Raw genomic sequence first — 27,294 nt, forward strand, 5'->3', positions numbered from 1 at the left:
CCTGAAAACAATTTATGACAGTGATTGTTTTAATTGAACCCACTTCTGAGACAATGATTGTTTTAATTAAAAATGTTGGTTATGTTTTCCCCTGTATCTGAAGGCAGTGGAATTGATTTGCATTTCTTTCAGTTTTGTGTGCTTAGATTATGAAATATCTTTTTTTAAAATATACATACCCATTAACTTGCATTATTTTTGTTTTAATTAGCAGTACAGAATTTCACACAAGGAGAACCCTCGAAACATTTTTAGTAAAGTGTGGAGTACTTACAAAACAGAAAACAAAGCAGAGAGAAAGGCTAGGACTTTAGATATTTATTTGTTCTTTAATCATTAATTGGGAGTCTGTGTTGTAGGAGTTTGTGATACATCAGAATTGAAAACAAAATCCTTACTCTTGTGGGGATTACATTTGACACACATTAAAAGAATGTATTTAAATCTTTTTCTTTTTCATGTCTTTAAGGACTTATTTTTTAGGACAAAGACCTCTAAAAATAAAGAAAAATATTTCAATTTGAAAGCAATAGGTCATGAAAACAAATTGTTAACTAATTTGTTAAGCATATAATATAGCTTCTTATTAGGTTGGTTATTTGAGAAATTGTAGGTTTAAGCAAAAATCATGTGGGAAATGCAGAGTTCTTATTGTTAACAATTTTCATTAATGTACTTTGTTACAATTGACAAAGATATTATTGTAATGTTACAAACTATAGTCCATAATTTACATTAGGATTCATTGTTTGAATTCATACAGTCCTATTTTTTTGTTTGTTTTAAATTTTTATTATGGTAATATATATATAACATAAAATTTCCCTTTTCAACCATATTCAAATACATAATTCAGAGATGTTAATTGCATTCATATGTTGTGCTTCCATCAATACCACCTGCCTATCCATTACCAAAATGTTTCCATCACCCCAAAGATAAATTCTGTAGCAATTAAGCATAAATGCTCCATTCCATAACTCACCCAGCCTCTGGTAACATGTATTTTAGTGTCTGAGTCTATGAATTGGCTTATTCTAATTATTTCATATCAGTGAGATCATACATTTGTCCTTTTGTACCTGTCATATTTCACTCAACATGATGTCTTTAGGTTCACCCATTTTGTTACATGTATAAGAACTACATTCCTTTTCATGACTGAATAATATTCTATTGTTAGGTATATACCTTATTTGCTTATCCATTCATTGGATGGTGGACACTTGTATTGCTTCTATCTTTCAGAATTCTTGCATATGCCACTATGAACACCCTTGTGCAGATATATGTTTAAGTTCCTGCTTTTAATTCTTTTGAGTATGTACCATGAACTGGGATTGCTGGGTCATATGATAGTTCTATACATAATTTTCTGAGAAACTGCCAAAATATTTTTCACAGCAGGTACACCATTTTAATTCCCACCAATAATGAGCAAGTGTTTTCCTATTTCTTCACATTCACTCCAACACTTGGCTATTTGCAGCTTTTTCACTGGGTGTAAAATTGTATCTCAGACAGCAGGTGTAGCTCAGTGGTTTGAGTACCTGCTTCCCATGTATGAGGTTACAGGTTCATTCCCCAGTACTTCCTAAAAAGAAGGGGGGAAAAGAGTTTTTTTAAAATCTTTTTGGCGTATTGTAAGATTTTTAAAAATATATTCTGATACTAAAAATTTATTGAATATGTGGTTTCAAATATGTTCTCCTTTTATAGTTTATCTTTCTATTTTCATGATGAAAACCTAGATTCACAAAATACTGATTTTGATAAAGTCACATTTCACATTTATCTATTTTTCCTTTTGTTACATAGGCTTTTGGTATAAATTCTAAGAAACTATTGCCTAACACAGTTTCCTGAAGATGCTTCCTTATGGTTTCCCTGTAGAAGTTTTATAGTTTTGGTTCTTATATTTTGGTTTTCCATCCATTTTTAGTTAAATTTTGTATATGGTGTGAGATAGAGGTCCATCTTCATTCTTTGCATATGGATGTCCATCCAGTTTACCCAGCACTATTTGTTAGAGGCTAGTCTTTCCTGATTGAGTGGACTTGGCACCCTTGTCAAAAATAAGTTGGTCATAAATCTGAGGGTTGATTTTTTAATTTTCAATACCATTCCATTGGTGTATATGTCACTCCTTGTTCCAGTACCAGGCTGTTTTGATTACTATAGCTTGGAAATAAGTTTTAAAATTGGGAAGTATGGGTCCTCCAACTTCATTCTTCTTTTTCAACATAGTTTTGACTATTTAGAGCACCTAACTTCCATATAAATTTAATGATTAGCTTTTCCATTTCTGCAAAGAAGGCTGTTGGAATTATGATCAGGTTGAATTTAATCTGAAATCAATTTGGGTAGAAGTGACATCTTAACAAAATTTAGTCTTCTAGTCCTTGAACATGGAATGCCTTTCTGTTTATATGACATTGTTTGATTTCTTTCACCCATGTATTGTGGTTTTCTACATACACTTTATATTCCTGGTTAAATTCTTTCCTAGATATAGATTATTTTACATAAATAACTATTTTAATTGGAATATTTTTTTTGGTTTCCTCTTTAGATTGTTCATTATTGGTGTATAGAAATAGTACTGATTTTTTTCACGTTCATCTTGTATCCTGCCACTTTGCTGAATTTGATTATTAGCTCTTGTAGTTTTATTGTGGATTTTTCAAGATTTTCTGTATATAGGGTCATGTCATCTACAAATGGAGAAAGTTTTACTTCTTCCTTTCAAATTTGGATTCCCTTTTTTCTTTTTCTTGCCTAATTGCAATGGTTATTACACCCAGTACAATGTTGAGTAATAGTGGTGACAGTGGGCATCCTTGTGATGTTCCTGATATTAAAGAAAAAGAACCCAGTCTTTCACAACTGTGTATAATGTTAGCTGTGGCTTTTCATATATACCCTTTATCATGTTGAGGAAATTTCCTTCCATACCTAGTTTTCAGTGTGTTTTCATAAAGAAGTGGAGCTGGAGTTTGTCATATGCCTTTTTTGTATCAATTGAGATGATCATGTTTCTATTTCCCCCTCTGTTCTATTAATGTGCTATGTTTTATTAATTGACTTTCTTGTGATGAATCATCCTTGCCTCCCTCTGATATATCCCATTGCTAATGTTGTATAATTTTTTAGGGCACTGTTAGGCTTGGTATGCTTGTATTTTACTGCGAATTTTTGCATCTGTGTTTATAAGGGATTTTAGTCTCCAATTTTTGTTTCTTATGGTATCTTTTTTCTGGCTTTGAGGTTGATGTTGGCCTCATAGAATGAATTATAGAGTGTTCCCTCCTCTTCAGTGTTTTGAATGAGTTTGAGCAGATTGTTGTTAATCATTCTTAGAATGTTTGTTAGAATTTACTTATGAAGTCATCTTGTCTTGGTCTTCTCTTTTTTAGAAAGTTTTTGATTACTGACTCAAACTCTTTCCTTGTTAAAGGTTTGTTTAGATTATCTATTTCTTCTTGAGCCAGTGTATTTAATTTGTGTTGCTAAGAATTTCTCCTTTTCATGTAAGTTGTCTAATTTATTGCTTTATAGTTTATAGTATCATCCTATAATCCTTTATATTTCTGTGGAGTCTATAGTAATATCTTTTTATTCATTTATGATTTTAGTTATAGTGTCTTTTCTCTTTGTTTTTTTGTCAGCCCAGGTAAAGATGTATTGATTTTATTGATCACTTCAAAGAGCCAAGTTTTGGTTTGTTGATTCTCTTCATTTTTAAAAATTCTCTGTTTCATTTATGTCCTCTCTGATCTGTATTATTTCCTTCCTTCTGATGTGTTGTGTTTAGTTTGCTCTTTTATTCTAGATCCACTAGTTGTGAAGTTAGGTTTCTGATTTGAGATCTTTCTTCTTTTTTAATGTAAGCATTTAGAGCTATACATTTCCCTCTCATCACTGCCTTTGCTGCTTCCCATACCATTTTGGTATGTTGTGTTTTCACTTTTATTCACATCAAATTATTTCCCAGTTTCCTTTGTGATCTAGTCATTGACCCATTGATTGTTTAAGTGTGTGTTGTTTAATTTCCACACATATGTGAATTTTCCATTTCTCCCTTTTATTGATTTCTAGCTTCATTCCATTGAGGTTGGAGAAGATATATTGTATAATTTTAACCATTTTAAATTTTAAGATTTGTTTTGTGACCTAACATATATGGTCTGTCCTGGAGAATTTTCCAAGGGCACTACAGTAGAATGTGCATTCTGCTGCTGTAGAGCGAAGTGTTCTGTATAGGCCTAGTAGGTCTAGTTGGTTGACAGTATCATTCAAGTCTTTTATTTTCTTACAGACCTTATGTCTAAATATTCTCTCCATTATTGAACATGGCAAATTGAAGTGTCCTGCTGTTAATATAAAACCATATAATATAAACCCATTCTCTCTTCAAATATGTGAATACTTGTTTCTTATATTTTGAGACCCTAAGTTGAATTGATCCCTTTATTGGTATTTAGTGACTTTCTTTGACCCTATTAACAGTTTTTAACATAAAATCTATTTTATCAGATTTTAATATTGCAGAGGTGCTATTCAGCTACCTCTGGAACAGGGCCTGTGATCCATAATGAGAACTCAGGATGATGGCTTGACACTATCAGGCCACAGGATGGGGCATGGTCTTCTCCTACCTTGCTTAAAGCTGTATGTTCTTGATTCAGCCCTGGCTCTGTTCCTGCAACCCTTTTATAGTTTTCTGGAGTGTTGAGGAACATGGTTCTGCCAGATTTGTGACTTATTTAGAGATTTATGGGCAAATGGCATCCTGGACTATCTTATGCCACTATCTACAATTTTGAGCTTCAACACACATCTGTATATTTATTTTTAACCACATAATCCATGTAGGAGAAAATATGTCACCTTTGCTTTTTTCTTGGCATTTGCTTGTGTTTATTAATATCACCTTCAATCCATGCTATCCTAAACTATCCTTAGTTAAACTAAATAATGAAACATATAGATCTATGTAACCAGGAACACATAATCTTCAACATACTGCAAAGCATTAGTTGGGAGCAAATGAACGAGGGCCAAGGTTTCTTCCTCAGGTACTTCAAGAGCCTGATGTGACATGTGAACAACTGATGTGACATGTGAACAATGTCAATTTATGTATTAAATTTTGGGAAAACTTAATTTTATTCTTTTTTTTTTAGATAATAAATAATAGGAAGTTCTAATATTGTGTTTTCATTCATTGCCTTGCATTGCTTTGCACTCCCTTGTGGGAGAGGCACTTACTCCAGTTAGAAAGCCTTACTTTAGAGGCATGTTCTTTTATTGCAGTTGCCCAGTTTGGGTCTTGTCCATTCTGAAAGTCATGTGAGATTTTCTTGGCCCCTTGGAGGTGGCTTTTCTCTTGCAGTGTCATAAAATAATACATGTAAAGTACACATTAAACTAAAGTTGGTACTGGCTGTAGAGTGAATAAATGAAATATCTTTCTCTATATAGTAGATGTAGAAACTTAACTGTCTCTTTGCCTGGCTGCACATAACTAATGTGGTTGTTTTCTAGGTAGGTTGAGTGACTGATTTTTCTATTATGATTATTTGGTTCCATACTTTTGGCCTTTGAGGAAAGATTTTGCATGTGTGTGTGGGTGCATGTGTATGTTTCTTTATTATGTAAAAATTATGTGAAAAAGTGACCTATGTTTTAAATGCCCATATTTCATGTTGGCAGATTTTAAGAGAAGCAATAAAGAACCATAGGAAAGGTTTAATGGGCATGCAACTACTTAAAAAAGGAAACTAATGAATGAAATTCTGGGAAATTTAGAGTGACCAGTATAATATACAATAGTGATTATATGTTTTAGGTTATTTACATATAACTATGCAATATTATATTTGATGCTATTTACATGTAAGTATGCAATGTTATTTTACTCATCCTTTGCCCAAAGTAATTAATATAGAGATTTGATTAAAATGTCTGCTTTTCATTCTAAAATTAGCATGCCTTAATTATAGACAATTTTGGAAATAAAATGTTTAAAATAAATATTCCAATCACAACATCAAAAGACTCTTACATTTAACATATTGGTATATTCTCTCCCATGTATTTTTTTCTCCCTAGGAATAGTGTTTTTTTACATAGTCATGCTCATGTTGTATACACTTATGAAATTTCACAAAAATTTATCACATAGGATTTCTTTTAAAGTTAGCGTTCCAGAAATTACAATTACCTGATCAAGTTGGGGATATTTTAAGGCTCTAATGTAATTGCCATCTTGTGTTTTCATATTGCTATTCCAGTTTAAAATCTGATTAGCAATATATGAAACTACTGGATATTTTGCTATATCCGTATCATTATGCCTCTAAGAAATATTTATTGCTATGTATTTAGACCCTGATGATTTAATGGTGAGCAACATCACATATTTCAACTGTCTTCATGAACTTATAATACAATTTGGAAGAGTTGTGTCAATCATATAATTCTACAAATAAATGTGAAATTTTAAACATGAGTTATAAAGAAAAATATGGCAAAATATAAACACTCATTTAGTCTTAGTTGTGAGTACATGGTTGTATTAACAGATTGCATTGTTTTCTGTACTTCTTGCTGTATTCAAAATATTTCAATATTAAGTAAGTTTAATGTTTAAAAATAAATTAAACCTATGATGGATGCTGCTATAAAAAAGTTCAAAGGAGGAATATGATCTCCTCAGCATCCAGGAAAGCGTTACTGAGAAAGTGTTGATAGAGCTGAACTGGAAAGGAGGAACAGGAGCTATGCATGGAAGTGTTCATACATGTGTGCAAGGGGGCATCTTTAAGCAGGACATAAGAGACATGCTAAGGCTAAGTGATCAGGATAAATGTGGGGAATTATGAATAATTGTTAGCAACCCACAGTAAATCAGGTTAAGCTCAGTCCAGGTGGTGGGGTTGGAGCAGTAGCAAACAAGGCAGGCAGATAAAATGGTGCCTACTGCAGTCGGACGTGTACATGGTGGAGTGGACCGTGAAGAGTCGTCATGTATTTCTGGATCTGATAGGTTGGAACAGGCCGACTGAGAGTTGGGGAGATCACCTAGGAGAGGTAATGAGAGACTGAACTTGCTATTGGCAATGAAAATAGGAAAAGGGAAAAAGAGTTAGGAACATGGTGAAGACAATGTCTGCATGAATTGGGCAACACATTAGATGCTCAAAATAAGACAAGTGTGAAGTTGATATTAGGGGACAGATGCTGTTAACATGAATAGTCAAGTCAGGGTGGATTTGGCTGAGGGGGTAAGCCAAATAAAAATGATTTCGTTGAACTGAAAATAATAGAGAAGGAAGTTTTATACACACAGTACTGAATTTGTAATTTGGGTGAGGCTTTCCTGTGGTAGAGATTGATTTGAAGTGCATCACTGACAAATCAGGTGGAGCTTAGAGGAGATTTTCAGCAATGTTCATCCTCTATAGGCTTTGTGTTCTCACTCTGTATCATAAATTCAGCTCTGACTATGCAGGGTTTGGATTTAGACGTGGTTGTGGTTAGTCACTGAAATACTTTGAAAAAAAAAAGATTGGTTTGCATTTATTTGAGGTGTTTAAGTTACTCTAATCTAATTCTTCAATTTATAAAGGCAACATAGCACAGTGGTTAAGTGGGCAGGCTGCAGAGCTATGTGCTAATGTTTAAACCCAAGCTCTGCACTTATTTCTTAATTGCTCTGTGACTTAATTTCCTCGCAATTGAGATTCCTCTTAAGTAGGATTGTACAGAAGACTCAATGATTTAGCGTATAAAGTGCTTTGGAAAGTGCCTGGCACCTTAGAAGATTACAATCAATGCTGTGATTGTTTCTAAAAAAGAAAATGGCCAAAAAATGTGAAGCCAGATGAATCAAAACTAAACCTTGTTTTGTTTCCTTTAAATTAATCTAGAGATCAAAGAATGCTATTTTGTATTAGGTGTAGGGGTGTGGCAAAAAGGACTCAATTTGTATTAAGTATGAGGAAGCCTGTGCGGATATATGTCTCTTCTTTCTGCTCTGGCTGCTGGCCTAGGTAATTCAAACTCAGATGTTAAAGCAGCTAAAATATAGAAATATTTGGGAAAACAAAGTCAGAACAAAAAGGTTTTGCAGAAAAATTGTCAGTCTCTACAATTCTCTATGTTTTCATGGCAATCAAGAAATCTTCCCTCTTTTGTTTTGTTCTCTTCTTTTTTCATTGATAATTATTCTCAGTAAATAGCATAAATATGATACAGCAAAACTAAGAAGTTCTCAAAAGCTGTAGGGTTGAGAGCCTGGTCTAGACTTTCTGAGTGATTGGCAGACTAAGGTGCAGCAATAATTCTTTTTGTTTTTTTCCGCTGATAGACTTCTCAAAATATATGTGCTTTTAAAATTTATATACTAGGGAATAAGGAGTTTATGTAGCACAATCCAAATAATCATACAGCTGTATTTCTTTTTCCTTTTAAAATGAATATATTTTACTATGTGCTGTCACACTGAGAGTGTGATGCTGTGGTGTGCACGCATTATTTTCCTGAAGTTTTTCTTTTTTAACATCATACTACCTTTGAAAAAAGTATGTCCAATGGAGTCACTTTTCAAATTATTGGCTTGATTTCTTGGGAACTAAACAAAAGTCTGGGGTTATTCTGTTTTTGGACATCTTTAACTTTCATACATTTATTTTTGTGCTCACCTGTTTGCACATTTTTTCCTCTAAATTACAAGATGCTCAGTTTCATCACTGTGTAATGTCCTACTGTTTTGACAGCATGATCGAATTTGCATGTTCCATTCTGCTATTGTGGAGAGATGTCTGTTGCCATGGTGAGGATTATGATGTACCACATCAAAATCTATTCATTTGATAGAGATAGCCTTTGAAAAGCCACATGCAAATATTTATTTTCAAAAGTCCAGCTAGCTGTTTGTGAAACAATAGATTACTAGAGTGTTTTTTCCCCAACGAATCATCACATGAGAAATCTATTACCATATAATTTCCCTTTTTGTTTTAATAAATTTCCACTGCACTGTCCCTTTCACCCCTGGTGGCAAAGGATCAAATTCCATATTGCATTATTTTATTTTCCTCTTTAAATATATAAAAGAATAGGATTCCCAACTTAATTTTTCCAATTTGTACAGATTATTGTCCAGGTGTTTGTTTCTGTGCTTCATCCTGAGATCAGAAGTAGATATTTCTGCAGCTGCTTCCACGTGAGTTAAATTGACCCATTAGGCATCCAGGGGATATTCTGCACATCTGAATTTTTTCTAAGAATCTGTATAAAAATGTTAGTATGAATTTTAAAAAGGTACAGGTTTCTACATTTGGGGTTACTTGTCAACTTAAGGAAAAAAGAAAAATCAACTATAAAGCCTTTAATAGTTTAATATTAATTTGATAGTTTAATTTAGTTTCAAAAATGGCCTGTTTTTGCATTTCCTTTACCTTCTGTGATTAGTATACCAGGTTTGATTAAATACAGAAGAATTGAGGAGACATAATATCCGTCATGCTATTTCTATAGAATGCCCTCTTACTGCTCAAAAAGAAAGAAAAACAGAAAAGAATAAATAAATTATATTGTGACACATTGTGTGGCTTATGATAACTATGTTTGCCTTTCAGATCCCCAGCTCAAGGGTATAGTGACCAGGTTATATTGCAGGCAAGGCTACTACTTGCAAATGCACCCTGATGGAGCTCTCGATGGAACCAAGGATGACAGCACTAATTCTAGTAAGTGATAATCCCAGGTCATCAATTAACATAGTTTGTAGAAGATGCACTGCTACCTAAATGACCTCAAAAGTATATTTGCAAATACTTGGTTATGTTTTTTGTAATATTTTTATAAATATTACACATTAGAATGCCATTTTCAATTTTACTTACATCATTTGAGTGGAAGAATTAACACATCAACAGCAAAGTTTTAATAAATATTAATATTCTTTTATTTTCTTCAAGCAACTGTCAAACCCAGCAGTTGATTATTACTTTTAATCTCATTATCATAAAAACCGAGTAAGTACACCAGGTATTTGGATGGAAATTACTCACGTGTTTTCTTTGAATGTATTATTTTCTGAGGCCCATAGGTTCTTAAATGATACCTATGAAATTCAAGAACTAAAGGACTAGTGGTTTCAAATAATAGAAATGTAATTTTTAAAATTCTCTTCTTTTTACAAATAACATCTTTTTTCCATAGAAAGGACATGAAGGCTGTGTGCCTCTAAATACATTGCATAAAATGTTTAACAACGTTGTAGAATTGAGTCTATGATTTCTTTTTATAAAAAGAGCCACTTACCTTCCATTGTATAAATGTCTGTCTTCAGTTTAACATATCTTTACATATAACTTTTCTTGGTATTCTTGTTCTGTTGTCTCTCTATCAAATGTTTGTGTTTTTCTTTCAACTTTTCAGTTTACACCAATTCTTTTTTACTTTTTTTTTTACTTGACTACATAAGACTTTAGTGTTTTATTGCACACACATAAACACCATTAAATCAAGTTAGATGGAATAAATGGGGAAGGGGAATAGGTTTAAATTGTTGATAAAGGTTGAATTCCTTTAATAGAAAGAGCCATATAATGTGTCCATGCCCTTGAAACAAGTCTACCAGGAACAAACCTGTAGGTGAACAAGTTGCGTAAGGCAAAAAGTACAGTGTGGAAACTGTGCGACCCCTGTTATGAAAGACATGTTATAGGATTAGGCTTAACGGTAGGTGATTATGGAGGGAGGTTTACGGAAGTGGAGCTTTGCTCCAGATTGGATGCTGTCACGAAATGGTGGTATTTCTATCATTAGAAATCTGTTTTTCATTTAAAATTTTTTATTGAGAAATACCATACGTATATGAACACACATGAACAATAAGTATATTGTAAAAGTTGTGAATTTATAAACATGCATATCTTCATACAGTGCTCCCATCCATCACCCCACCACCAACACCTTGCATTGTTGTAAAACATTTGTTACTATGAGAGAGTGTCATAAAATATTACTATTAAATATAACATACTAGTTCTAAAGTAAACATAGTTTTTCTGATCAGAAGAAATTGTGAGAAGGAGTATCTGATTCGAAATATATAATCACAGAAAATATTCATGGATCAAGGACACATGAATCTTTTCATTCACTTATCTTTTATTCTTCAGCTATATTACATCATTTTATGAAAAGAAGGGAGGATTTGACTACACTTAGTCAATATATAGGAATTTCATATTTTTAGATTCTAGTAATATAATTTTAACTAACATTGCTTCTGAGGCCAGCTAATGTTATAAAACAGATTATTTTTGCATGTGATGTTGCCATGTGAAATTCCAATATTCTGCTAGCCATTGTGTTTATTTTTTAGACTTTGGATATTGTTTCATTTTTTATTTATCCTTCAACTTCATTTTAATATTTCTTTATCTACATTTTCCTTTTTTTCCATTTCTAATTGTCTTCCTCTTGTGTCCATTACATCTTTTTTAAACTTTCCCTATTACATTTTTTCATTGGTTTATTTTTCTTTATTTATTCTTTTGATTTAGGAAAAAAAGATTAAAACAATTCAGACACAGTGAGGAAAGAGGAGCCGTTTTTATGCATAAGACCTATGTCAAACATTGTTTACTTGTTGGGTTATTGACCCTTTTAGTATTATCAGTACTTGACCATCTTTCCCTGACAAAAATGACCATTTCTTATGGTTCAAGCCAATACATAGATATGCCTTGTTTTCTTTCCCCCATATCTCTAGTTCCTATTCTTTGCTAAAGTCATTCTCTCTTATGCCTTATGGTTGTGGAGTGATGTCATTTAGAGATTTATAACTTCTGGTATCTTTCAAAAGCTCTCTCATTTTCTCATTTTGGGGACTGAGTCTAAAAAAAGAATGAGAATTAATTTTCCATAATTCTGATCACTATATGAAATATGACAGTCTGAAGAATTTACCTGTCTATAGGTATATGGTCATTCCTATTATGACAAAAGTTTTTAAGAAAGGAAATAAACTGTAACTATGTGCAAATGCTGGTTTGTTAGCCTATTTGGAAAAATATACAATAGTTCATTTCAAAGGAAGATTTTATGAAAAATTTTCTCTACCTTTGTCTTTTATTTTTGTAATATCAAGCAAATTGGTTACTTTTAATCATGGGAATGAATTTCAAGTGAGATGTGTCAAGCAGACATTGTCTTTTAAAGCCATATTGCTTCAGAATTGAATAATAGCACATCATTTTCTAAATCATGAAAATGCAGGTATCAGCATTCATTATATGCATATACACATAGTTCTGCTTTTCTGTATAATATTCAATGCTATAAATGGAAAGCTGGGATACTAAAAGTTACTCCACCTTCTTTCTCTAATTATGTAGGGCTTCTTTCTTCCTCTAATGTAACTGCATTACAAGGAACAAGAGACTCTGGGTAACTCTTGAAATCTCTTCTGACCCCTTTAAATGCTGGTGAGGAAGGAAGCAGAAACAGAAGTCCCTGGCTAAAAGCAAATCAGGACAAAATATGGGGCCCACATTCCAGGGACTTAAATGCTTACGCAAAAATTTCTTTGGCCTACAGCTTCTTTTCTTATATGTTATATTGCATTTAATGAACACAGTGCCAAGTTAGGTTAATTTTGTTACCATTTCAACATTTGCAAAGACATAGCAGAATAGACTAAAACAGGGTGAGATAAAGGTTTCTCCTGAAAGGCTGTTAAAACTGAATGCCCATAAATTTCAATAATATTGGCAGGATTATAGCAGTTTATGAAAGAAATGGAAATCACTTTTGTATACTGTCAGACTTTTAATTGAAAACCACAGCTTTTTTTAGGACAGATTTTATTAAGTTTTCTTTCCCTGGTTCATTACAATAGTCTTAAGGATCTTAGGAAAACTGTTAGCACTTAAAAATATTCTTTAAAAATGAGGATGTGCCTTGGAAATGCTGATCCATAGATCTTAATTAGAGTACAGGCTTTTTGGTTTGGGAAGGGAGGATAATTTAATAATTCATAAACATGTTTTAGTTTTTTAATAATCCCCAGAACACGAAACAGGGATTAATCACTCAGCAAATAAATGGCGAAATTGGGCTTGAGCCCTCAAATCTTCATGCTGTGAGTTCAACACATATTCCACTATTAAACGTGGGATTATTTAGAACTAGATAAAATCATAACCACCCTGCTAAGCTTAGATGAGTTGAAAGGAAGAAAAAAGACAGCAAGCAGGCAATCCTCATGCCTGTGTATGTCCACAGTCCAGACTAATACCTAGCGATCAATGAGAAGCGATCAATGGTAAAAAAAAAAAAAAAAGGTGGATGATACCTAAATGGTCCTAGTATAGAATGTACTGTGGCAAGTTGACTGCTTATCATTGGCTACCCCATGCCCTGGAAAAATCTTTTCCCTAAAGGAAATGGGCACCACAGGTTACCTCTTCAGCACACACATTTTCAGAAAGTTTATTCCTTTAAAATTCCTGCAGCATTCATTCTAAAAATTAAATGTCAGGATTACAAGAACTGTGGTATCTTATTGGAGAGAGTCTTCCTCATTTTGTTTGTGGGGAAGCTCTAAGTAGGTTCTGTGCTCTTGAATTTTGGTTTTTCCACTACAGACTTAATAGACATTGCAAGCAGAGTAGAACTATGCAACTTCAACATGCTAATAACTAGAGCAACGTTCAGAATTCACAAAACCAATCCCTAACATTTTATAAATTCCCTACCTGTTAATGCATAAAAATTGCAAGTCATGCCCCACAGGTTTTAGAATGGTGGTTCCCTCCTTGTTAGGGTCACTTAAAAAATTGCTGTGCTCTAAAACCACCCCTGGAAATTCTGACTTAACTGGTTTGGATTTGGACATGGCTATCCTATTTTAAGAATACAGATAGTTTTAACATGGGTTCAGGGTTGAGAATTACTGCTACATAATGACTAGAGTTTCATAGAATGAACCAAGATGTAAACATCTTCATTGTTCTAGCTTCCCTAGACTTTGCTTTATAATTATGTAAAACATAGAGTAAAAAAATATATAATGATGTCCCAATTAATGTGGCTCTCTGTGGTTTTTAATTTGTACCCTAGATACATCACAGTCAGCTCTCAATGGTTTTCCATATTACTGTGGTCAGCCTCTTTCTGTACATGAATTTCTATAATCATTCTGTAAATTGTAACTTGTATTTTATAATTCAGATTTCATCCAAAATACTGGAAAAATTGGTATGGTTATTTTAGACTATTTCTAGATGTTTTCTAGTTCCCATATCACATTATTTTGGTGAGTTCTTGAAGCCTCCTAGAATTACTCCTAAATCAAGTATACAGCCCCTACAAATACCATTAGGACTCTATAAAGGATAGTTGATAGAATAGTTTGCATGAATGAGCATACAATCATGGGTTTTCCCCAAAAACTTTGGCATGTAAATCTGGAAATTATTCCTTGGTGCCTGACCTTTTAAAATATAAGGCAGATGAGGCAGTTCAGGTGTTTAGACAAAAGTGAAAATGGCCTTCTCCCATGTAAAAGAAATATTGAAAGGCCCAAGTACTTCATAGTACTCAACAACTCCTTCACACACAAATTTAATATTAATAAAAGAAATAAGTAAAATAAGCCTTGTTCCTTCATAAGTGTATCTGAGACAACCCAAAAATCCTACTGAAGACATCCCATGTTAATTTGCATCAGGTAAAAGCTCATATTCAAAGAACCACATCACTCCAATGATAATTATCTATGGCCACTGCCTGACATTTTGCTTTCATCATGGGTAGCACAGACATCTTGAGATTTTGGGATCTGTAACGGGTAATTGTTGAAATAGAGAATATGATGTTCTCTGCTCTGCTCAGAAAAAAAAACACATCCCTGGAATTAAGCAGAACAAAATTTATAAAGTTCATGTGATGATATGAATTGAGTAGACCCATGGACTTAAGTCAAAATTGCTCCCATTTATCAACTGACTTTTATCTTTTGGAGAATGCAGTTTAGAGCTTAAACCTAAGATATTTTACTTATATTGACATCAGTATTTTGGGGTTTTCAATGTCTATTCTGCTGTGGTCCTAATGTTTAGAATTAGGTTTGAGTTAAGAAGAATTTGAGTGGGAGTAAATCACCTCATGGTATACAATTAATAGTAGTCTTATAAATTTATCTATAATGAAATTTCTAAAATTTTATTCACTATGAATAAGGTTACAAGACACAATATGCTGTCAACCTATGAACCCTGGCATGGAAATGCACCAAAAGAATGTTAAGACTTTAAAAAAAATCCAACATAACATTTCTATCTGCACTATGCAAAAAACTATTGAAATACTCATTTAAAAATTTATCAACAAGGGAAGAAATGAAACATGGAAGCATAAATGAATTTTTACCTCCCACGTAGAATTAAACATCTTCCCCTTCTATTTTAATTTTTATTCACAGTTATATGAATTGTTAATAAGGAAATTTGCCTCTCTAAAATGTGTATGCCTTTTGGTTTGATTAGCTCTTTCTAAATTTAGCAAATTGGTAGTACACATCTTTTCTGGCCTATGTTGGCATATCGTGTTGGTTCTGCTACTGTAATTTCATTTTGCAATTACTATTATAACTTCCCGCCTGTACTACGTTGCAAAGATAAATCTCACATCCTGCCTGAAAGACCAGACTAAACATTCAATTTAGACTTTTAAAATTCTGTTTTAAGAATCTTCACAGTTGATTTCTTTGGGTATCAAATGGTGTCAGAGACTGTGATACTAGAATCATGATTATAGGCTTCGTTCTGTTTATTGTCCCGGCAATTCTTCAAAATGCTGGAGGCAAGACTGCTCAGAAGATTTACAAATTGAGGCTGATGTGCTCATTTTACCCAAAATAGAAACTTCCTAATTACAAAGAGAAATAAAAGTTACTAAGTTGGAGTTTCTCAGAACGTAGCAACAAAGACGTTGCTTCTTAAAAGAAATGAGAGACAAGGTATGGCAATGTTTGGCTTTGCCCTGCTCATTTGTGACAGACCATGTTTATCTCTGCAGCATTGTTCAACCTCATACCAGTGGGACTGCGTGTCGTTGCCATCCAGGGAGTGAAGACGGGGCTGTACATAGCCATGAATGGAGAAGGTTACCTCTACCCTTCAGTAAGTGACAGGCCCAAGATATCGATCTGTTGTTCAATGTTTGCAAAAAAATAGCAGCCACGAGGAATACCAAAGGTCTTTGTCTATCGATTCTGCCATTTTCGCTTTCGTATTTGACCTTTACTAGAATGTGGTAGGAATCATTTATTCAGCAATGTTTGGTTATACGAGTATACCCTAGCAGTGGTGTAGTAATACTGTCTTCTGAAATTTTGCATTTGTCATCTTAAAAAAATGACCCAGTTCACGGAAAAATGGAGCAGTTGTACGAGAGTTGACATTAACATCATCTTTTTTATTTCTATTGAGAAATGTACTTCTTAGTGACTTTTAAAATCTTATTATAAGAAAAAAATACAGGTCATTTGAATTCTTAAAAAAAGGAATTTTAAGAATTTGTGTTAATAATTCACTGAAAAATAAACTATTTCTAATATAAATATATTTCACATAAATCTAAGCAAGGGACTCTGGTTTGGGTTAATGTTTATTAGAATCTGAGTACTTTTCCACCTTTATGACCTCATATGGAATATTTACTAAGTATCTACAAATAATATGTATTCACATGTGTTGTATCCATACATTACAATGCAGTAAGAATTCTTTTCTGCCACATATCCAAGCAATGGTAACTTAGATGAAAATGCTTTTTTTCACTTTTCTCTTGGGCAAAACTTGATAGATTAAACCCATGGTGCTTTAGAGAAAAATGCTCTTATTTGGTTTTACATGTTTTCTTCATGCAAATTAATTCAAATTATTTTGTTAAGTATCATCATTAGAAAAAGTAAATGGAAACATACACACATGATTGTATTTTTATTTCCATATCTATCTTTCTCTCTGTATATAATAAAAACCTTGAGCAGAAAGATTCCCTGGGGACATTCCGTGAAATGCGATATATTTGCATCAACAAATATGGGAAATTCTGTCAAAGAAAAAATGAAATGTGGACTGTGAATTCCCTTCATGGTGAACTCAAAAACAGGAGTTCTTTTTATTCTTGAACTGTCATCTGAGTTCCCTGAAAAGTTTTCTTGCACTAGAACTGGGTTCCACGTTATGCAGATTGTGTTATATTCCACTAGATGAATATGTAACATATTGGAAACAAGATCAAGATGGATTTCTCCATTTCACTTTTAGGAAAAATATGATTCAGATAAAAATTTTTTTCTAGAGATGTCTTATTTCATATACCAGTCAATTTTATTGATTTGACATTTGTTCTGTTCGTCTTGTTTCTTTTCCCCCAAGTAATCTTTAAGAGGCCTAAAAATCGTTAGGTGTCATATCTGCCATAAGCATCTCAAGAATGTATCTTTGACTACAATAAAAATATTGGTTATGTTTGATGCATTCTAAGCAGTACATCAAGAATAAAAATAAGTAGTGGACTAACTTCCCAGAGTTCCTCCTGAAAGCCTCCTTATTGCTCACATGTGGCCTCTTTCTAGCCAAACTCAGCATATAACTGCAATCCCTACACTTTTAATATGACTTCCCAGGAAACACATCTCATGAAACCAGGTGTGGTCAAGAGCAGTTGTTCCAGGATTTGTCCCAGTTCCAATTTTGAACTCATTTGACCCATTGTTCTCAACTTCTCTGATGTTCCAGTTACTTGGCTTCTTGGCCTTCCCTTTGGTGGCTTGATTCTTTGATTTACAGATCTTGGTTTTCATCCCTTTCCCTTTTTTTACTTTTTTCTCTGATCTCAAGGTCTGGTAAGAGACATTCTGTTTTCCCAGCACCTGCCCTAAGAAATTCCCTCTGCCCAGGCTACACCTTTATAATCCTCTGCCATTTGCAGGAATGAGACTTAGAAGATGAAATTCAAAACTTATCTCAAATTTTTATTAATATTTTGTTATTAAAGTGCTGTTTATTTCAATGTAATGAAATTTGAACAAACATTTCAGTACAAAAGATGTTTTTCCACATTCAATTATTTATTCTGTAAGTAGTTACTGAGAGCCTACTATAATACTACTACTATAGAATAATGTAACATAGCAATTATTATATATAATAGTAATAATGGCTATATTTATATAATAATAATAACTTATATTTATATTGTACACCCTGCCTGGCACTGTTCTAAGTACTTTACATATCATTAACTCTTTTCATTAACTTTATAACTTTAAAAAGTAAATACTATAACTGATCACAGTAACTTTAATAAGTATTATAAATGCCATTAAAATAAGAAGATTGCTGTATAGAGAGTTTGAGAATCTTCCCAAGATCACCCATTTAATAGAAAAAGCAGGATTTGAGTATAGTCTGACTCATTAGCTTACATTTTTAACTATCTCACTGTACTGCTTCCATCTGACAGGCATTAATATGGTCTGGCACCTATTTTAACAAGAAGTTATAAACACATGATGATGTAATGAAAACCGTATGAAATTGGTATCTAGGGAATAATATTCATTTCAGAGCAAATACTAAGAATTATAGTTTTAAATATAATATTTCCTTTGGAGATTTTGGAATAAAGAAGTAAAAAATGATAGAAAATGACATTTGTCAGGGTGAGTTTGATACTCTATACTAGCCATTTAAAATGGAAAATTTTTACATTTAGCATTTGAACTTTAAATTTTAAAAGATGTGGTGACCATTGATAACCTAAGAAGTTTTGAACTAAGTTGAATTTTTTAAAAGAAAACTTGAGTTAGGCTCAGATGTAAAGAAAACTTTTATAATTCCGGGATATGAGGTGATCAGTTTTAAACTTATCCTCACAAATACCAACAGTATTTGCACAATGTAAACTGGTATCTATTATGAGATTATTGAGTATCTGTAAATTTAGAATACAGGCAATATAATAATCAGCAGTTCCTTTAAGTGGATATCCCTCCAGTGATTTGATTCAAAGTGTATATACCGCCATATGTATCGTAACCCCTTGCCATCCAAATAAAGACATTCAATGGTCAGAAATCTCTACCTCATGGGGACAAAAAAGTATCTAGACTGAGATGTAAAATAATCACACTTCCAATGTTGAAGGCCCTTGTTCCCTATGGAATCTTTTTTCAGTGTGACAATAGTCATTTATTTTGTGGTCATAATGATTGTAATATGCTACTTGATGGTGCATCTCAAGAGAGTTCATGTCAGATACATACCATTTGCTTGAAGGTAGAGTACAGGATCAAGGTTGCAGAAAAGACAAATGAAATTATTTTGTTAAATAATTAGACAGTTACAATGATGTTTAAGAAAAAAAATAATTTTAGCCAACTAAATCTATTTATAGTTCTGAGAGTAACCTGTGGCAGTGAAAATTAGCAGAAAGAACTAAAGTAATTAAGGAACCAAACTAAATAGGGCTTGCAAACTACAAATATTTGGTTTGTTTAGACAGAGTGCGTGTGTGTGTTTGTGTGTTGTGTGTTTTATGTCTTCAGGCCCATGAAATAGGGACTGCTTATTACTGTGGATAAACTGGCAAGTGAATTCTGCTCAAATAGTCATTTTTATAAACACTAACATTGTTTCTGGGCCTAGAGACATTTGCATTTACAACCCCTGAATTAAGGACCAGAAAGGAAATTAGAGATATGTGAAAGTGTTTTCTGAGGAAAAGGTGAAAGAATTCCATGGTTATCTGGGTTTAGGTGTGACAGCTCATGCTGGGATGTCTTGCTCAGTCATGAGGTAAGATGTCATGTCTTTAGCTCTGAGAAAGCAAAATTCAAGAAGAGGTGACTGAGGAAAGGAAGATGCTACACTTGGTTTTAGACATAACAAGTTTGCACACAAGATAATTAGGTAGCTTATAATCCTACTGAATGACTATTAGATGATAGGGAAGTTCATATATCCTAGAAGAAACAAGACTAAGGACTGTTTTAAGAATGGTGTACAGGTAGAGAAAAAATGGTTTTGTGATGGTGAGGGTTTTCTCTTTCCTTTTGAACATGAGGCACAAAGACAAAGAAATGGGTCAATTACATCAGTAGAAATGAAGTTAGGTATTAGAATGAACTATATGAAATAGCATGACTTCTTGAGAAAGATTTCTAATATATTTTCCTTAATCCTGAAGTATATCTAAGCAATAGAGGGAGTTCTGGACATGGGATAATAAAGCAGAAGACTAGCTGAGTTAAATATCTTTACCTATATAATGCTAATAATATGGAAAAGGGAACAATAGGCCTTCAAATCCTCTCCTGGTGGTTCACAAACCTCAAGGTATGTAAGCCTTCTTCCAGATAGCATTATAAATATCAAGCTTCTATAACATTACACAAACAGATTTCAAGATTCCAATTCAGTGAGTCTGGCATGCTTTAAGAATCAAAACTCTGAATACCTATCCTAGGCATCACTAGTACAAGTGACTAAAGGCACACTTGTTGATAAGCACAAGTCTACATCAGTCTCTCAGACTGAGAAATTGCTTACTTCTATACTTGTTTGTTGTTTATTATTATAATTGCTATTATGTACAAAGTTATGGCCCATTTTAAGCCCTGTGATGGAAGCAAAATGACATGACCATAATTGGTGCTCATCTTTCCCACTGACCAAATGGATTTACCTTTGAGGAAGTGCATGGGGAAAAGTTCTAGAGCTCTTCTCTCAACATACGAAAGAACAGGCCGAAAAATGTGTCCTTGAACACCAAAATAATATCAGGAAAAATAAGAATTTTGTTGAGTCTTGAGGAAATGAAAAAAGAGAAAACGGGCTCCATGTAAGACACTAAGTTTTCAAACAATAATGGTGGGTTTTAAATTCTGAAAAAAGAGATGTAGTCGATGCTACATCGGATAAAACTTGAGGAGGTGGTGGACTTGGCCCAGTGGTTAGGGCGTCCGTCTACCACATGGGAGGTCCGCAGTTCAAACCCCGGGCCTCCTTGACCCGTGTGGAGCTGGCCCATGTGCAGTGCTGATGTGCTCAAGTAGTGCCGTGCCACGCAGGGGTGTCCCCCGTGTAGGGGAGCCCCATGTGCAAGGAGTGCACTCCGTAAGGAGAGCCACCCAGCGCGAAAGAAAAGTGCAGCCTGCCCAGGAATGGTGCCGCACACTTGGAGAGCTGATACAACAAGATGACGCAACAAAAAGAAACACAGATTCCTGTGCCACTGACAACAACAGAAGCAGACAAAGAAGACGCAGCAAATAGACACAGAGAACAGACAACGGGGGCGGGGGGGAAGGGGAGAGAAAAAAAAAATTGAGGAAAAATCTGCCTGAGCCAATTAACAAGGGGCAGCTGATCTCTTGCTTCATAGAGGCACATGATCCAGGAGTAACATTCTGTCTAAACAGGTTTTCAATGTCAGCAAAACTGGGTTGTTTGAGAAGTAAATGCTTTTTAGATCAAAAAATACTAATTGAATAAGTATATCTATATTTCATAATAATGTTTTTCTTTTTTCCTTCTAACCCTCTATTTTCTCTGAGACTTGATTTTGCTGACATCTAAGAAAGACCTTCCCATTTCTGGAATAAAGAAGCAGCCCCTCTCCTTCCCTAGGTGATCAGCAGGCTGAGTGCTTAGCATGAGAGATGGGCCCAAATTTGAGTTTCTCTTCCTTGTCCTGCTGAGAGAGTGGACTTGTCACTTACAGACTGGTCATTACACAAATTTCTTAACTATACAAAAACCTAAATTAGCTACCTAGCAAAAACTGAACACATATGACTGCAAGATATATATGGACAAACATTTCTACTCAATAGAATTATTCATAAATTTAAATATAGGCTGAAGAGTCAGACTCTTGATATGGATATGTAGAAAGAATGAATGAATTTTTATTCATTCAACAAGCATTTATTGTATGCCATCCATTGACACTATTGTGCTATATGTGCTGGGGTTACAGAGCTAAATGAAAATCCCTGGTTTTAAAACAGCTAAAAGTCCAATAGCTAAGAGTCAATCATTTGAAGGTCATCTTGACCAGATGAATTCTAAGGCTCCTCTCTTTTCTCAGAATCTTTGATTCTATGATTATATTTTACATTTCCTATCCCTTAATTTTGATGGCTGTGTAGGAAGTCTTCAATCAATGGTTCTTGAACAATTATAGTTAAGACGATGTCAATTTCCACAGCAAATTTTATTAACTTATTCCTTGAGTGCCTCCATATTCACATTTGTTAAAATGCATGTAACTCCCCCCACTGAAAAATATTAAGCATCAGCAAAGAAGACATGAACCTGCCTATTTCTCAAGTTAGAATTGCAGAAAAACACTTATTTACATATCCCTTTCCCAAAAAAAACATGATATACCCACAGAGATAGAACTTAGATATGTAGTGTCTACATTCTAAATTGGCTGTATTGCATTAAAGAAGTAATGTCTTCCTCTCAAGAGAGAATCTCAGGGCAACAAAATAAACCCTGACTTCTAGTAAATGTTGCTGCCATGTAACATGCACATTTTAAAGCAAGAGATAAAGAGTAATTAGAGAAAAGACTTTATTATTTATACATGTTCAGAAAATGACATGAAATAATTTGATTTTAAAGTTCCATTTACTTTCAAAGAAATTTTTCAGAGACATCATTGCAGGTTGCAATTTAAGCTGATTTTCTCTGGGGATAAAAACTTTTATAAAATACTGTAAATAGTAGCAAAATTTCAATTTGATTGTTTCAAATGTACCAGTGATTTTATCTGTAAGTGTGGGTGATAGATGGTAGATGGTGGGTTTTAAAGGGAGTCTTAATATACAAGAAGTTTCAAAGACTACCTAAAAGAATGAATCATAAGATGATAGATGATAGATGAAACAATAATTGAGAATCAATCATCTCTTTTTTTTCACTGTCCACACCATAAAATATTTTCAAAAGCCTTAATAAATAAGTCTAATACAACACACAGTGAATGGCAAATCAGCTTTAACATAAAACAACAATAAATAGCTGCTATTTGTAGCAAAATTTTGTTTCTTAAATTTGGTTGCATATGTAGGAGGTCTCATGCCTGAAAATGCAACACGTCATCTAATCAAGTCTGGTTGATGGACTTTCTTTCCAATAATTTTTACATCTGAGAAGGGGATTGTGTGGAAATACTGCCGGGGTCCCTGAGAATCCTATGACTCATACAGACCTATGAAGAACAAGCACTCCTGAACCATGAATTTAGGGTATTTCTCTCAGTGTTGTCAAGTAGTTGTAATGATTTACTTCCTGTTTCTTAGAGCCTCTTGAGAGTTAACATGAGAAACAATTTATTAAAAAAAACCATGAAAGAATATGAAAATTTGCTCTATTTTTATTTATTCCAGAGAAAGAACAACAATAATATTTACTGAAAAAAATTAATTGGCTGTTCTTCATCACACATTGTATACTAGAAATTGGTAAAAATTTCCCCTCAATGATGATTTTCCGTGTGTCATATTCTTTATGCTCTGTTTCCTCTGATTTTAAACCTATAATATCATTGAAATATGGTGACCATTTAACTGACTGAAAATATTAGCCTCATTTCTATTCTAATATAATGTGCCAACTAATATTGATCTAGCAAATGCTAGAGTCTAAAGAAATGATACCAACTAATATTGATCTAGCAAATGCTAGAGTCTAAAGAAATGATGGTAGAAAAGACAGACACAGCTCTGGCTTCGTGCAACTTAGATCCTGTAGTTGTGAGTTCCATGACCTTAAATGATTGCTCTCCATTATGGAAGGGCTTGTTATGTTCTGAGCTACTTAAGATTGTACTGAATTCTCATTGCTGGTCTTAAGATAATGCATTCAGTTTGAAATGCAAGTTCATGGAAAGATACACAATACGCTTTTGAGCAAGGACATATTATGTCTCAAGTTTTTATTTGCAGTGAAATATTGGTTTTAAGATCTGATCACTATATTCTACCAAGAGCGATGAGTCACATGTTTATAGGCATATTCCAGCCCATGCAGAGGGGTTATAATTGGCTGCTTTTTGCTGTTCCAGTGGAGGCAGAGACTGAATGGGAATGATGTATCATTGTGAGGCTTTGAGATAGCTACATTTTGTCCTCTGACAAGGAGATCTCTTACCTGGTCATTAATCCTGGCTCCAGGCCATAGTTGTTGTTGTTGTTGTTGTTGTTGTTGTTGTTTTTTCAGCAGAAATAGTTATATGGAAAATAGAAAATGTTATTCTGCTTTACTCTTAAGCTGGTACAGTAAGTAACTAATGGGTTGGCTTACGCTGACAAATGCTGAAAGTTGGTTTTTGTAATGAGAAGAGAAGCATTTCCTGATGTTACGTAATAAATGATGTATTCCCTCCTTGAGGCATGGTGATGGAGGACTGATCCTCAATGACTCCCTATTAAACTCTCCAAACTAACTCACCTTTCAATTACAGATACCTTTTAACATTGTTTCTTTTATCTATCCCTTGTTGTGGCAAATTAGTTTCTATAGCAATACTTTGTTATGGTCAAAACAATACTTTGTTATGGTCAAGACTACTGTTTTCCTAGACTGGACTACAGAAACAGTTTTGAAGAAATTAACACCTTTCCTTTCTTGTAGATAATGAAGAGTAAATTATGACATAAGGATATATTACCTTAAGAGTTGCATGTTTATTGTAGTATGGGCAATTACTTTTTTGAATTTTTTTTATATTTCTTTCTTTCTTTTCTTTAAAAAGATTTATTTATTTCTCTCCCCTTCCCCCCCACCTCAGTTGTCTGTTCTCTGTGTCTATTTGCTGCGTCTTCTTTGAGTGCTTCTGTTGTTGTCAGTGGCACAGGAATCTGTGTTTCTTTTTGTTGTGTCATCTTGTTGTGTCAACTCTCCGTGTGTGCAGCGCCATTCCTGTGCAGGCTGCACTTTTTTTGCGCTGGGTGGCTCTCCTTACAGGGCGCAAGCGTGTGGGGCTCCCCTACGCGGGGACACCCCTGCGTGGCACAGCACTCCTTGTGCGCATTAGCACTGCACGTGGGCCAGCTGCACACGGGTCAAGGAGGCCCGGGGTTTGAACTGTGGACCTCCCATGTAGTAGGCGGATGCCCTAACCATTGGGCCAAGTCCCCTTCCCTGGGCAATAATTTTTTATTAGAAGTTACATGAAACCCTCATGTTGCAAAGATGCATATTCATTTGCAATCACCTCCTCTTTAATCAGCAATTAGGCTCGTATTATTTTTGCTTTTTTAAATGGCAAAATAAAGGAAAAATATGTAGCTTTGATAGAATGAGTAACATCTACCAGCATTATTAGTTATTTAAATATTGCCATGGTGCTTCCTCTCCTGCAACCATCAATTAATATCGTCAAGAGAAGCAATGGAGATTTCTGTTTGTTTTAAGAATGATCAGTTGTATTATTAAATAAAATTCTCCACTTTGACATATGGTAATGAATAGATAGAGCAGTTAGATACCTGGACCTCTATTTAATGGTGGTCAGTATCTCTAACTTCTGAAATATTTTTATTCTAATATCAATTATAATTCTATAATTCTAAGAATATGAAAAACAGAAAATAAACTTTTAAAATTTTCAAAAGTTCTATAGAAAACTTTTACCATGGGAAGTGGTAAGAGGTATCCTCTTAATGTCTATGGGGAAATAAAATCTAATGTGAAATATTATATTAAAGTAGAAGCAATTATTAAGAAATTGTACCACAGGTGCCATAAATGGTTTAGCTATTTTCCTAATGCAGTTTGAGACATCTGAAATACTGTTTCATAGATTTAGCAAAGATAAATGTATACCCAGGTGAAAATAGCATTGAGCCTTTATTTAATTTAAAATTACATTTCAAGAGAAGGCTTGCATGTTGAAATCAGTAAATAGAAGAATTACCTCAAGCAGTGGTTCCCCTATGTTTATCTAAATAAATCAAATAACACCTTGTAGGAATTTGAATCAGACAAAGTTCATACTAATTTTTATGCGTCATTCATACAAGAACAACAGTATAAAAAAACACAAACAAATAAAAAACAAAAAAGAAAACCAAATCAGCAATCCAGCAATATGTGATTTTTTAAGTGTATAGGATGTTCAGTCACTACTTTGGTTTCTCTGAGGCACAAAAGACAATTCTGATTTGATTTATTTCATCCCTGATAGTCAGTCTTTGGGGTCAATTAGAAATTCTCAAACTTGCTAAACCATTCACCATCAGGACCAAAATATCACTTTGATTTTTAAAAATTAAGAATAATAATGGCACTAGGCCTTAGATTCCTAATAACAACTAGGAAAGACTTCTATGGGAGATGGCACTTGGTAGCACTTAATTTCAATTATTAAAAATTCCAATTATTTTCTTGCCTTGCCTAGGGGTATTCTGAAACATTGCATAACTCAAGTGATTTATGTGTAATAATCAATACAAAAGTAAAAATGTTAAAATGACCTAACCATTCCATTCAATACTGAACTGTGTTTTATACTGATGTCAGTGTTCTACCTAGAAGCGTGGTGTGTCAAAATAATTCTTGACTCTGGAAATTGTGATAGATTTCCGGTTACTTGGAGTGATTTTATATATGAGGAGGGTGATGGTAAGATGAAGAAAAATAATGCCAAAGTTTTGCAAACTTAGGGAACCAAAAACCCCAGTGATTTTCCTATCAGTTTTATTGAGATATATTAATGTGATTTTTAATGTGTTAGTGAATAATTCCTGTAATTCTACTTCAAAATGAGTTTTCATAACCTGAAGTGGTGAGTTCAGAGTCCCAAGATATGTATCACTGGGGAAAAGTAGAATTATTCTAATATGTTTACTCTGTGTGTATATGTATACACTTATTCTCTGATAATAAGCTAATAAGATATACCCTTTCCCACACAAAGAACAAGGCACACACTTAGAAGTTGTATTGAGATATGTACATGTAGGATTTTTTTCAGCTATCAGTTAGGCATTTTTCTGCATACTCATTTGGGAAGTACTCTGAAAATAGAATACATCTTTAGGGATATTGTGCAGGACCTTTAATTCATAACTCCTGTTATTTTTTAATTCCTCAGGAAAATGACATATAGTTCATTTCTTAGGCATATTACAGAGGTACACAAGTACGAAGATGGTACAAAGAGAAGGAAAAAATACCA

General features: G+C 33.7%; 1 protein-coding gene across 5 annotated transcripts in view; it reads left to right on the forward strand.

Annotated features, from left to right (window-relative positions):
- FGF14 (fibroblast growth factor 14) overlaps window positions 1–27,294 on the forward strand; it is a 721,002-nt gene that overhangs the window by 542,939 nt on the left and 150,769 nt on the right. For all 5 annotated transcript variants that reach the window (XM_012525121.4, XM_004458400.5, XM_071208215.1 and 2 more), the window contains 2 exons: window positions 9,648–9,758; window positions 16,105–16,208. In XM_012525121.4, the coding sequence (XP_012380575.1) occupies window positions 9,648–9,758; window positions 16,105–16,208 (215 nt within the window). The remainder of the gene's footprint in view (window positions 1–9,647; window positions 9,759–16,104; window positions 16,209–27,294) is intronic.

This window comes from Dasypus novemcinctus, chromosome 15 (genome assembly GCF_030445035.2).
Source record: "Dasypus novemcinctus isolate mDasNov1 chromosome 15, mDasNov1.1.hap2, whole genome shotgun sequence".
In the NCBI taxonomy this organism is placed as follows: Eukaryota; Metazoa; Chordata; class Mammalia; order Cingulata; family Dasypodidae; genus Dasypus; species Dasypus novemcinctus.